This window comes from Gracilinanus agilis, chromosome 6, assembly GCF_016433145.1.
Source record: "Gracilinanus agilis isolate LMUSP501 chromosome 6, AgileGrace, whole genome shotgun sequence".
NCBI classification, from domain to species: domain Eukaryota; kingdom Metazoa; phylum Chordata; class Mammalia; order Didelphimorphia; family Didelphidae; genus Gracilinanus; species Gracilinanus agilis.
Window position 1 is genome coordinate 147,060,631 of NC_058135.1, and position 13,389 is coordinate 147,074,019.

Below are 13,389 nucleotides of genomic sequence, written 5' to 3' on the forward strand. Positions count from 1 at the left end.
CCCCTTCTCTGTTTTCTAGAACACTGATTGCTCAGTTTGATATTTCTCCTGGGGTGTTAACTGAAATAAATACAGGCAACTAGGCTTCACTTTTCCTTCCACTCCAAAATCCTGGTTAGTCTTCCAAACAAACTGACTCTTAAAAGTCGTACTCAGGCTTCATTGTCTGGGAGTTTCAAACTATCCCAAATCCTTTTTTTCTTATGTGTCTCCTCCTTCTAGGCTTAAACCTCAAGCTCTGATATCCATACTGGCATCTTTGGATGAAATTCCTGCTTGTTCCTTCCCTCTCATCATCATTTTAGATCTGTGTTCCTTACCACAAGTCTGCTATTCAAGTTCTAAATCTTGCCTGTTTCTACCACTTTGCCTGGCGAGCTCTTGACTTTTCCCTCAGTTCTGCCATCTGGATTCATTGTGACCATTCTCTCCTTCTATCCAGATCATACTAATTTTCAGTGTACAGTTCTGATTTTGTCAGTTCCAACTTCAGTCGTTCCCTATTCCCTACCAAACTCCAAATACCTTAGTATTCAAAGCTTTTCTAAATCTAATTCCAACCAGCTTCTTTAGTCTTCCCTCATACTATTCCCCTGCACGTTTTTGACTATGATTCAAACTGGGTTTTTTTTGTTATTCAAACTTGCTATCCCCCTTCCCTCTACTTTTCTCCCTCTATGCATATGTGTAATCTGCACCCTCCACTTTATTTACTTAGTCTACATTTTTAGATCAATTTCATAGAATTTAACAGCTAAGACAAATTTTATAATTTAATTTCATGAACTGATCATGAACTGAACAATATGTATGGTATAGTGATTAGCTACACTTGCTTACATGGTTGATCATTGTAGCAATAAAAAGAGTAAATGAAAAGAAAAACACTGTTCATTTTGTTCACTAGATCAGCACAATGGAACATGAATTTTCAGTAAAGGAGCATGGATTTGAAATTCGTTTGAGAGAGCTAGAAGACAGTAACCATAATTCCACTGTTGAATTGAGACGTCTCTTAGTAGCTCAACAGAAGGCAACCAACCGGTGGAAAGAGGAAACAAAAAAGCTTACAGAAGCTGCAGAAACCAGGATCAGTAATTTGAAGTAAGTCCAGAATTGCTTTTAGTTAATCCTCTAATGTTTGGATCATTTCACACATTTTGTGCTCATATTTTAAGCTGTTATTAAAAGTTTTTTTAAATCCTTTTGGGAAAGGTTTATGATTATGAACTTTGGATGGTAAAGATGGTAGTAGTCAATCTAGATCATTTACTAGCATTTTGTCTTTTGTAAATTGTAAGTATGTTCAACAACATACCCTTCTTCTTTTGGAGATCATGGTTCAGAATCTTAGCCCTGTTTGGTATCATATGACGGTTAATTGAAACTTCATCATATCTAATGAATAAGATGTTAATAAAATGTGTTAACTTTATGATTGTTAAAAAATGCTCATTGAAGTGGATATTATGGCAGTTGTTCATTTATCTGTTCATTAATCTCTTCCCTTCCTTGAATTTAGCAAAATCTTATTTTCTTTTTTTTTCTTAAAAAAACAACTCCATAATCATAATCTCAAGAACTGCATGTGACATTTATATGGCATTTTAATTACAGTATCAGTGTTTAATTAGCATATAATCTGGTATTACTTGCTATAGTCCCATGTCTCTCTTCTTCTTCATGGCTAAAGCTATCTACACTAAATACCTCCTATTCCTTTTCTCTTACTCTCTTCTAGCCCCTTTGCAATCTGGCTTCCAACCTTTTCATTCAGCTGAAACTGCCCTCTCTAAAGTTACCAGTAATTTCTTAATTTCTACATCTAATGACCTTTTTTTAAAACTTCATCCCATTTCACTTCCCTATAGCATTTGACGATGCTGATCATCTTCTATTCCCAGGTACTGTGTCCTCTATAGATATTTGTGACACTACTTTCTCCTACTCTCCAGCTGCTACCTGTCCTGTCTGTCCAACCACTCCATCTCATTTCCTTTACTGGATCTTTATTATGTTGTCTCACTATAGGTGTCCCTCAGGGTTCTGTCCTGAGTCCTTTTAGCATTTCTCTTCATGCTAGCTCATCAGTTCCCCTGGCTTCAATGATAACCTTTGCACATGATCCCCAGCCCTAATTTTGAAGCCTTTTTCTTAGAAAAGGTCAGTTCTTTCCCAAACTTCCCCTCCCAGTATCTATCTGTCCACAGACCATATAACAAAACCCACTCTTTCATTACATTTCCAGTAAACTTAATTTTGCCACAGCCACAAAGAATCCAAAGATTAATTAGAGATGGATATAAATGTAAGATTAGGAAAAGCTCAACCTCTCCCCAAGTACTAAGAATTTTCTTAACTGAGAGCTTGGAGTAAATTTCTGAATTCAAAACTTCATCTAAAATAAACTCCCTAAAGCTGAAAAGGAGGGAACGAAGTGGACTTTATGGACCATTATGTTGCTCTTAGGCTTAAGATAAGGTAATTACTATGCTAGGTTGTTATATACATAAACACAGGCATCGGAGGGGAAAATAACCTTCCTAATAAAATTTTCTTACCTGCATGAGGATATCATTAACCTAAAATAATCTAAGCAAGCAAGTAATCAAACATGTATGCATGTCTTAGTCCTTTTTTATGTTCCAGGCTTTTTGCTAAAACACTGAAAATATGAAGATAAAAATGAAGTAGTTCTTGCTTTCATGTATCTTTCACTCTATATAGATTAACAACATATATATTTAAGTATATATAAAATAAATACAAGTTATTTTGGTTGTAGAGTGGAGGCAGTAGCAACTATAGGGACATCAGGAAAAATATATAGAAGGGTACACAAGCTGAATTTTGATGGAGACTAGGGATTCTAAGAGATAGAGGTGAGGAGTATATATTACAAGCATTTGGGGATAGGAAGTGCAAAGGCCTAAAATGGAACATAGCAAGAAGCTTTCATGTAGCATGAAGTAAGACCCTCAACTAAAATAGTAGGTGGACCTCAGGAAGTTATGAGAGGAAGAACAGCTTCTTTGTAGGTTGTGATATCATTTAAAGAAGAGTAAAAGAATTGTCTTGATACAGTAAGGGCTCTGTTAAAGTTAGGTATAAATTTGTAGTGAATCCCATCTGTACAATCAGATGATTTCCTACACAGTTTGGCAATTTGTGAGTATAAGAGGTGGTGGATGATAGAAATAATTTGCAATTGCAAAGCAAGGAGATTGGAGATTTGAGAATAAGAATAGAATAATATTGAAATAGTTAATTATAGGATCAAGATTGAAAATTGAAGACAAGGCAGAGGTTATGATCTGGGAGAGTATTGAAGGATAAAGAACTGTTTTAGGAGTAAAATGAGATGGAATGATAAGAGATTAATGCCAGAATGGTCATAAAAATGGAATACATTGAGGAATCAAGAAGCAAGGATATTTGAGGGAACTTTAACATATCTTTAAAATTCCTTAGTATAGGGCAAGAATTGGAATGGAAGGAAAGTCTGGAAGCATACTTGAGGAAAAAGGAAGACTAATCCTGGAAAGTATGTAGCTAACTGAACCTACAGTCTGGATTAGGCAATTTCTTTGAATAGAATAAACCTTAAAGGTGTGAAGATGGGATTAACTCTCCCTTGCCCATTTTTAGATTTAATCACCAGAATCATATACACCCCACTTACACCTGAGTAGGGGAGATCTGTGACCCACTTGTGCGAAAGTGGGTGACAAATCAGAATCAACTGACTGCCCTCTGGACAGTCCTAAGCAAAACTTTAGATGTAATTGGTACACGTAAAGTGGGAGAAAGGCACAGGAAGTGACAAAAGGAATGGTCTTTAAAAGTGGCCAGAAATTCCTGTGACGCTCTCTTTTGCCTTGAACTGGACCCTAGAGGAGTTCCGGCTGAGGAACTTGGACTGCTTTCTATTTCTCCTTAGAACTACCATGTGGTTGAGTGAAAAAGACTGACTCCCCTCCTTGGCCGTTCCTGGAGGTACTAACCTCCAGAGGGGCCCCTCGTTTGGATGGAGGCCTTGTAGCTAAAACTCTTGTTAATTGACCCCAAGGGCCCTCTGGCTGGGGCTACTGGAGCCCTGCTGGAGTAAGCCAGAGCTTGAGCACATAGTCTAGCTCGTTAAGCTAGATCTCTTACTCTGCCCTCTTCCCATTTATCAACTTTCACTCTTTCTCTCTCCTTTTGTAAATAAATTACCATAAAAGTCATTTTGGAATTGAGTAATTAATTCCTGAAGACCATACTCTTAAATAACTTAGTCCAACCCTTTAATTTTAACCCCTAACATTACTGTCCCCTTTTACGAAAGATTCAAAGTGGTTCCTGAATGATGACATCAGAAAGAGTCTAGAAGTAACAATGAGGAAAGGAGTATTCTGTATCTTCTAGAACCAGTGTGTGAGTGAAAATACACCCAACACTAGAAAGAATGAACAAAAATGTAATTTATTCTGGGGGAGCCAGATATCTGTGAGTGCTGAAAGATGGAAGGAACACAGTTGGAAGAGGAGTAAAATGAAAGTATGTTAATGTTAAAGCAGGTATCCTATACAAGAAACACACAGATCTGGGATGAGCCTTGAAAGTGTAGGGTTTGAGTGGATAAAGATAAGAGAATGAAAAGTAGGTGTTAGCTAGTTAGCATTTAAAGATTCAGTATTATAAAGAGGTGGTAGGTGTTTACTAACTATAGGGGACTAGAGCTGGTAAGGGGGCAATAGATCCCAGTAGTTCAGCCAAATTATCTGTGAATAATTTTTTTAAGTTATAGAAAAATAAATTAATTTCCTATTTATAATAGTTATGATCAGAAAATGTATACCTTATAATATAATATCATTTTTTGTGTTTGTATCTTAATCTCCTATTAATACCATCCTCCATAAGGGGAAGAGGCATGATAAAGAAAAAAGTCTGTAATAGTATAAAGTAGCATTAAATGCAAAATCAATGCTAGAGACAATTCAGCCTATAGGAATTCAAAGAAAGGAGAAAATCCTCTGACCTGGAGGGTCAGTTGGGAAGGATTTTATGAAGGAGGATGAGACTTAAGCTGGGTTTTGACAGCAAAGGTTGTTGTTTGTTGTTGTTCAGATGGCGTCCTGCTCTTCCTGACTCCATTTCCTTCTCCAGGTCATTTTACAGATGAGGAAACTGAGGCAAATGGGGTTAAATGACTTGCCCAGCATCACATAGCTAATAAGTGTCTGAAGCAGGATTTAAACTCAGATCTTCCTGACTGCAGGTTCAGTCCTCTCTTCACTTCACCATCCGACTGCCCATAAAAGATAAAATAGGTTCTGGATACACGGAACAACAGAGAAGTAGAGCATTCTAAATGGGAGGATCAGTATAATCAAAGGAATCAAGATAGAAATGTCCATGACTCTTTCTGGGTACCAGTCTGGCTAGGCATAAAGTTATTGTAGTAAATTACATTGAAGAGATTGAACTGGATTGTGCAATCTTAAATGTCAGACTAAGGAGTTTGGACTTTATTTTGTAAGTAATGTAGAGCCATTAGAGTTTTGTCTTAAAACAAGGAAGTAACATGTTTTTAAGATGATACAGTCTGAAGTATATGGTAGATTAAAAGGGAGAAACACGTGACAGATATGAAAATATACTAGTAGCAAAGTCTTAAAATAATGAAGGCCAAGGGTAGGAGCAATGGGAATCACTGATAGAATGTGGATTTACAATTAGAAAAGGGACCTTATAAGTCAGAAACAGAGGCCTAGAGTGAAATGACTTGTTCAAGGACACATAACTATTAAGTGGCAGGACCAAAATTCAAGTCATCTGACTACAAGGGCATGTTCTTTCTGTCATACCATGCTGAAAGGAAGAGACTGATATAAACAAATTACAAAGGAAGAATCAAAAGAACTTAGTTACTAGAGAGTTATAGGATATAAGAAAGCTGGAGGACTCAAAGATGTCTGAGCCTGCATGCCTGAGATAATGATTCTGCCACTGACAGAAATTGTTGCTGATGTTCATCCTTCATTTTTAAAGAAGATCAGTGACATCATGAAGGTTGGATTTAAATGAGGTAGTTTTACAGCATCAGCAGCCTCATTCTCTATTCAAGAGTCATCAAAGTCCTGTGGCAGGACAAAAGTTAAGATGACTGGTGATGACTTGGGATGCAGCAGATAGTCATATATATATATATATATATATATATATATATATATATATACACACACACACACATACACACACACATACACATATACACTTGGCATAGTTGATGTCTGACCAAACTCTAAGTGCTCTACAAATACCTACTTTAGCTGTCTTCCCTCCTCACTTAATGATAGGTTTGAGTCCTGATGACTACTCTCAACTTGGTTTAGTCCACCTACCAAGACACTTTTACCAGGGTGTGGATAACTGCACCTGCTACAGCTTCTTGAAGCCATGGGTGAGAATAGATAAGAGGTGAATACCAAAAGTGAATGAGCAGCCTTGAAAAGAACTCATTAAGCCTTCCACTAGAGGTACTCCCTGTATGCTCCATATGCCCCACTGATAAAAATAGAGAAGTCCAGATAGAGGGAACTACTTTGGAAGAAATATGATGAGTTAAATATTAGAGATGCTAAATTTGATGATGATAGTATATGTAAGGAGATGTGTTTAAATGACACATAGAAAGATACAGGTAAAGACAATGATCCACACACACTAGAAGGATTATTTTAATTTGTAGGGAATCTCTTTGGGTGATAGTTACAGACCTGAGAATGGAGAAATTAGAAGGAGAAGAACAAAAGATCAAGGGTTAAGCCATGGGTAAGCTCACATTTATTAGTGGGACAGAAACTGAATCTGAATCTGAGCCAAAATTGAACTAGATTTCTGAGCTCCTGACATATTTTTAAGCTGCTTTAAGCTTAAATTGCATTTATATACATGCCTAATTCTAAATACATTTGACTTCTTTGTTTCTTTGATATAAATTTTCTGTGACTAGGTATCAAGTTAAATGGAGCCTTATGTAAATGACATCATGAAAATATTATTTATATGTTTATGCTGTTTTCCATAAGTATACGTCAAAATCAATTTTAATCATAATAAAGTATATTATTTATTCAACTCTACTATGAAAAATGCAAAAATATACTGGATTCACATAGTACCTTTTTTCTCCTTTCTTTATACTTAAAGATTTTTTTCATTCTTTTTTATGTCACTGTCAGTCTTAGTAGATAGTGGATTTAGTGGATAGTTTGGTAATGCCTACTATTTACTATTCATGTATAGTGATTATGTTTGTATGTGTACATATGTGTATACAAATAAATATAAACCCGGGGTCTTTTCCATAAATATAGGAGTGCTGTAGGCACATTCTGTGTTAGCATACTGATCACTCAACATCACTCTCTTAGCCTAAGTTGCCTTGTTAATCTTTGTAAAAGAATATGACAGAGAAAGAAAACTATTAGTTTCCTTTATTGATTGCTTTTAAAATGAACTTACCAGCTTTTTTAACACTCCCTAGATTTCAATTTTTCTTATTCCTCAAGCATCATATAAAAATATTCATACCCTAATTACTTGAAACATCCTGCAAAAATGTTTTATATTTAACATAATGAGAGTTATAAGTGTTAAAGAAATAATCTTTATGATAAAATTAAAGAGACCTTCATGTTAGTGAAAAAATAATGAAATAGAAGGCATACCAATCCATAGATGACTTAAAACCAGGAGGAATAGCTAATATATTCAACATTAGACTTAAGATTCAAAAAGTATGCAAGTAGATGGAAATAATGGATTCAAAATAAGTTAAATTTAATAAGGAAAAATATGATATTTTATAGTTAGATTTAAGTATAAATTTATACTTAATACACAAGTATAGGTGGAGATGAGTTGGTTTGATAGGAGTTCCTGTGAAGGAAAGAAAATAGAGGTTTTAGTTCATTGTAATCTCAGTAGGACTCTAGTAATGCAAAGTGACTGTCAAAAATGGTAATTCAGCTTCAAAGCTGTATTTTCAGGTATAGGTACTCTGCATATACAGATTACAACTTAGATGCATTTTATAGATGCAGATCTTTAAGCTAGCAAAATAGTTTTTGAGAGTTTCTGTGGCTGAAAAATCCATCACTCTCACAATGAGTTTCTCAAAATTTAGCCAAGCTTCTCCTCTGATAACAAAAAACATAGAGGTCCTATATTCAGTATCTTTCCAGTCTGGTCCTACCAACCAAAGCTTGCAGTTGATTGGCATAACTTTTGGGAACTTTAGTAGTTTGAATCTGAAATATAGTATCATTTAAAGATCTATTCTTCCACATACATGCATTTTAATATTTTACCATTTTTTATTTATTTCAATTTTCAGTTCTAATAAGGAAGCAATAAAAGGAACTTCAAAAGAACTTTAATATGTAAATATTAAAGTTGAATTATTAATAATAAAATTCCCTTGTGAATATACTACTTGGCTTTCAAAGGAGTTATATTACCTTAGCTAGACAAGCATTTTTTATCCTAATGATAGCTTATTTTTGTTGCTTGACTCTCTCATTGTATGGAGTTCAATAATTGATGAGAAACTCACATTTTCATTAGGAAAAATCTTTCACATTATTTACTAGAACTTCTACCACTTATTTAGGAAAGCAGTTCAATGGGGAAAAAAGAAATGATATAAATTTAATGTCCAATGATATAGTGTTTTTTAAATAATTTTGCTATTTAAATACAGTTATGACAAATGTATGACAACTGCTTGTCTGTCTCACTTTATACAATATATATGTGTATATATATATATATATATATATACACATATATATTCCTGCAGTATGAGTTGGGTCCAATGATTTTTTAAAAATCTTTTGTAAAAATTCATCTGAAGACATGACAGATGGAGTGAAAATGCCTTATGGCACAGATAAAAGTGGTACTATGATACTTATAAGAGAGATTATGTAGTATGAATACCCATGACATTCATGCATTATTGCCCCCAGGCTTAAAGAACCATGTAAAGAGTACAGGGCAGAAATGAGGAGAAAAGGTAAGTTAATAAGAACTAAAGAATATAGTCATTCTAGAAATATAAAACTTCAGGATGCATGAAAGAAGGGGAGAGTAATGAATGCTGGAGGGGATGTGGCAAAATTGGGACATTAATGCATTGCTGGTGGAGTTGTGAACTGATCCAACCATTCTGGCTGGCAATTTGGAACTATGCTCAAAGGGGTATAAAAGACTGCCTGCCCTTTGATCTAGCCATACCATTGTTGGGTTTGTACCCCAAAGAGATCATAGATAAACAGACTTGTACGAAAATATTTATAGCTGCGCTTTTCGTGGTGGCAAAGAACTTGAAAAGGAGGGAATGTCCTTCAATTGGGGAATGGCTGGACAAATTGTGGTATATGTTGGTGATGGAATACTATTGTACTCAAAGGAATAATAAACTGGAGGAATTCCATGTGAACTGGAAAGACCTCCAGGAACTGATGAGAGCGATAGAAGCAGAGCCAGAAGAACACTGTACACAGAGACTGATATACTGTGGTAAAATTCGAATACAATGGACTTCTGTACCAGCAGAAAGCAATGATCCACGACAGTTCTGAGGGATTTATGGAAAAGAACGCTACCCACATTCAGAGGAAGAACTGCGGGAGTGGAAACACAGAAGAAAAACAACTGCTTGAACACATGGGTTGAGGCGGACATGATTGGGGATGTAGACTCGAAACTACCACACCAATGCAACTATCAACAATTTGGAAATAGGTCTTGATCAAGGACACATGTTAAAACCAGTGGAAATGTACATTGGCTATGGGTGGGGGGAGTGTAGGGGGTGAAGGGGAAAGTAGGAGCATGAATCATGTAACCATGTTAAAAACAAATATTAATAAATGTTTTAAAAAAAACAAAACTTCTGGATGCATCTGGTCATTCACATTTTTTTAAAATAATAATTGGCCTGATAAAGTATTTTAGAAATGTGGTACAGTAGAAAGAATACTGGCTCTGGATTAAAAGGCCTGGATTCAAATCCTAATCTAATATATTAATTTCATACTACATTTCATTCTTTTTTTGTTTGCTTATCATATTTATGACATATAATACTTTATATACTCTATGGCATTGCCTTTGAGTACCTGGATTACCACCCTGGCCTAGTGAGCCATTGGAATAAGATTTAAAGTAGAAGAGTAAGAAGACTACTATAGTAATACTCAATATATATCACAGAACACAAATGTCCAACCACTAAGATTATTTTTATGTTTGTCTTTCTAAATTAATAGTTCATTGATCTGAAGGGAAAATGACATCTTTACTGGAAAAAAATCATTGAATCTACCCATATTCCATTTTTATCAATTCTCACACCATCAGAGTAAAATGGATATTTCTGGACTGTGAAAATTGTGTTTCCTAGGACTTTGTGGAATACTGTAGCTTCTATAAATCAACAGGTAGTTCTAGACTGAGGGAAATGATTAGACAGATAAGGAAGTCTTTTTTTAATTTTTATTTTAAAGTATATAATAAAGTAAACATGTAATTTTCAAAGTGGCACTGCTTGTCTGGGTTTCCTTCCGGCCTTCATTAGGTTCTCCTCTTATTTTTGTAATCCTTTGCTCCTCTCCCTCCTACTTCCCTACCCTATTAAAAAGAAAATAAAAATCCTTAAAACACCTATGCAAAATTAAACAATCCAATCCAGTAAACATTTTTTAAATGCCTTTTATGAGCTAGGCACTGTGCTGTGTGTTGTTCAGTCACTTCAGTTGTGTCCAACTTCTCGTGACCCCATTTGGGGTTTTCTTGGCAAAGATACTGGAGTGGTTTGCCATTTCCTTCTCTAGCTCATTTTGCAGATGAAGAAACTGACAGAAACAAGGTCAGGCCAGAGTCATATAGCTAATAAGTGTCTGAGGCTGGATTTTAACTCAGGTATTTCTGACTCCAGGCCCAACACTCTTTGCACTGCCTAGCTGCCATATTATTCATCTAAATTCATACTATTCATCTAAAAATGTGCATCTCATTTTGTATTTTGAGCCTATTCCTCTCATCAGAAGTGAGCAGGGCAGGAGGGAGGTAGCATTCAGTACTTTGGAATTATGGGTGTTCATTATATTTTTCAGAGTTCTTAGTATTTCAAAGGTGTTTTTCTTTATATTGTTGTTATGGTATGAATTGTTCTGCTTCTCACTTCATTTTGTATCATTTTCTCAGATTTCTCTGAAATTTTACCTTTCATCATTTCTTATAGTGCAATACGATTCTGTTTCATTCGTATACCATAGTTTATTCAGTCACTCTCCAGTTGGATGGCCATACTTAGTTTCCAGTTTTTTGCCACTACTAAAGAGATGCTATAAATATTTTTTCATCTAGTTCCTTAAGGACAATAATTTTATGTGATTCCAAAAGTCACAGCGAATTTTTTGTAAATGAAGGAATACTGCCTGTAATACAAAGCTAAAATGAAACAAAAATTCTTGGTGTTTTAAGTCTAGATTCTTTCTTGATTTATAAATTCTGAAACAGCAAATATCCCCAAAAGAAAGATATTACATAAACCTAAATACATTATATACTTCTAGACATACTATATACACTGCCATAGTCTTCTAAAAATTTTCACTTAGTTTCTATAAAAGATCTTTCCTACTGTGGAGTTACTGAACTCATTTTCTCCTGAATACCTCTGCTCATCTTCTGTGTAGAAAAAAACTATAAATTCTATGAAAGAAAGACTGGCTAGTTTTGCCTTTTTTTTTTTTTTTTTTTTTTTTTTTTTTTTTTTGCCTTTCATCTTCCCTTCTCAACTAGACTTAAAACATCTAACAGTAATATGTAAAAGAAAACCGTTTTTGTGTCTTACATTTTTCTACCTCTGTAGTTATTGAGCCTGTTTTACCTAATTATTTCAGTATTTTTTGCTATTTTTTTTTGTATGCCTTATTTTACCTTCCGAAATAGTGATCCAAAAGTTCAGAATCAACTGAGGCTAACAAGAAGAGATGGATTTGGGGTCTTTTTTTTTTTATTTTATTTTTAAACCCTTGTACTTCGGTGTATTGTCTCATAGGTGGAAGATTGGTAAGGGTGGGCAATGGGGGTCAAGTGACTTGCCCAGGGTCACACAGCTGGGAAGTGGCTGAGGCCTTGTTTGAACCTTGGGGTCTTTTATAAAAATAATATGATTAGGGAAGGGGAGCTAGGTGGCTCTGGACAGAGTGCCAGGCCTAGAGACCAGAGGTCCTGGGTGCAAAATCTGGCCTCAGAAACTTTCTAGCTGTATGACTCTGGCCTAGTCATTTAACCCCAATTGCCTAGCTACCCCTTACCATGCTTCTCCCTCAGAACCAATACTTAGTATCTATTCTAAGACAGAAGGTAAGGATTTAGGGTTTTTGTTTGTTTGTTTGTTTGTTTGTTTTTTAAGAATATAATTAGGAGAACAAGGAGACAAAATGAAAGAACAGGATTCCTGGTGAAAGTGATGGGCTCATGATAACAGATGAATTGAAAGAAAAACAAATCAAATTATTTTGCTAATTTTTTTTTTCTAAGCAAGATAAAAAAGAGGTGGGGGACAAAAATACCTAATAGATAATTGAACAGAAGATAGAGGTAATAAGAGTGAATTTAAATTGCCTTTGATATATTTTAGAGGCTAGGTCCAAAGTACCTAAGTCCTTAGCAACCCAGCCTACTGCAAATATTGGCATGTGACTACTAACCCTATCATCTTTGAATTGTCATGGAGAATAATAGGAGTGATACAGGACTAGAAAAGGACATGTTCATATTTTCAAAAAGGAAAAAAATGAGTTTACAAATGTGTTATTAAAGAGTTGTTTAATGCTGCTTTCAGAGCCTTTCTGCTGCCATCACTGAGTAACCTTTCCTTTGAGTCTCATTCCATCTATCCATATTATCCATTCCAGATCCTTGTGACCATCAGCTACTGGTTTCTTTTCCTGTGGAGATCATTACCTGATTCAGAGTTTTTCAGGCTACCCCAAACTCCACCCTCAAACTTGGGGGTCTCAAAATTCATGTTGATGTCCCTTCAACCACCGTGGCTTGCAAATGTATTAATTTCCTCAGCTTCATGGTTTTTATCTTTAGCGGTTGCCTTACCCCATTTTATCAGTCTTTTCATTCATCTTTACCTGTCCACTCTCCAGATTACTCCAAATTCATGCAAACAAACCCTCCCACTCACCTCCATACACACATTTTTTTACTTGCTAGTGAGTCCCTGCCTGGCCCCTTCATATCATGAAAAAATTCAGCTATGTTGCTCATTCTCCACTACTACTTTACTTTACCCTTACCCTTCAGTGCATT

General features: G+C 35.3%; 1 protein-coding gene across 2 annotated transcripts in view; it reads left to right on the forward strand.

The window, feature by feature from the left end:
• Nucleotides 1-13,389, forward strand: part of SCLT1 (sodium channel and clathrin linker 1) — a 213,158-nt gene that overhangs the window by 138,803 nt on the left and 60,966 nt on the right. For both annotated transcript variants that reach the window (XM_044681171.1, XM_044681172.1), the window contains exon 18: nt 908-1,104. In XM_044681171.1, the coding sequence (XP_044537106.1) occupies nt 908-1,104 (197 nt within the window). The remainder of the gene's footprint in view (nt 1-907; nt 1,105-13,389) is intronic.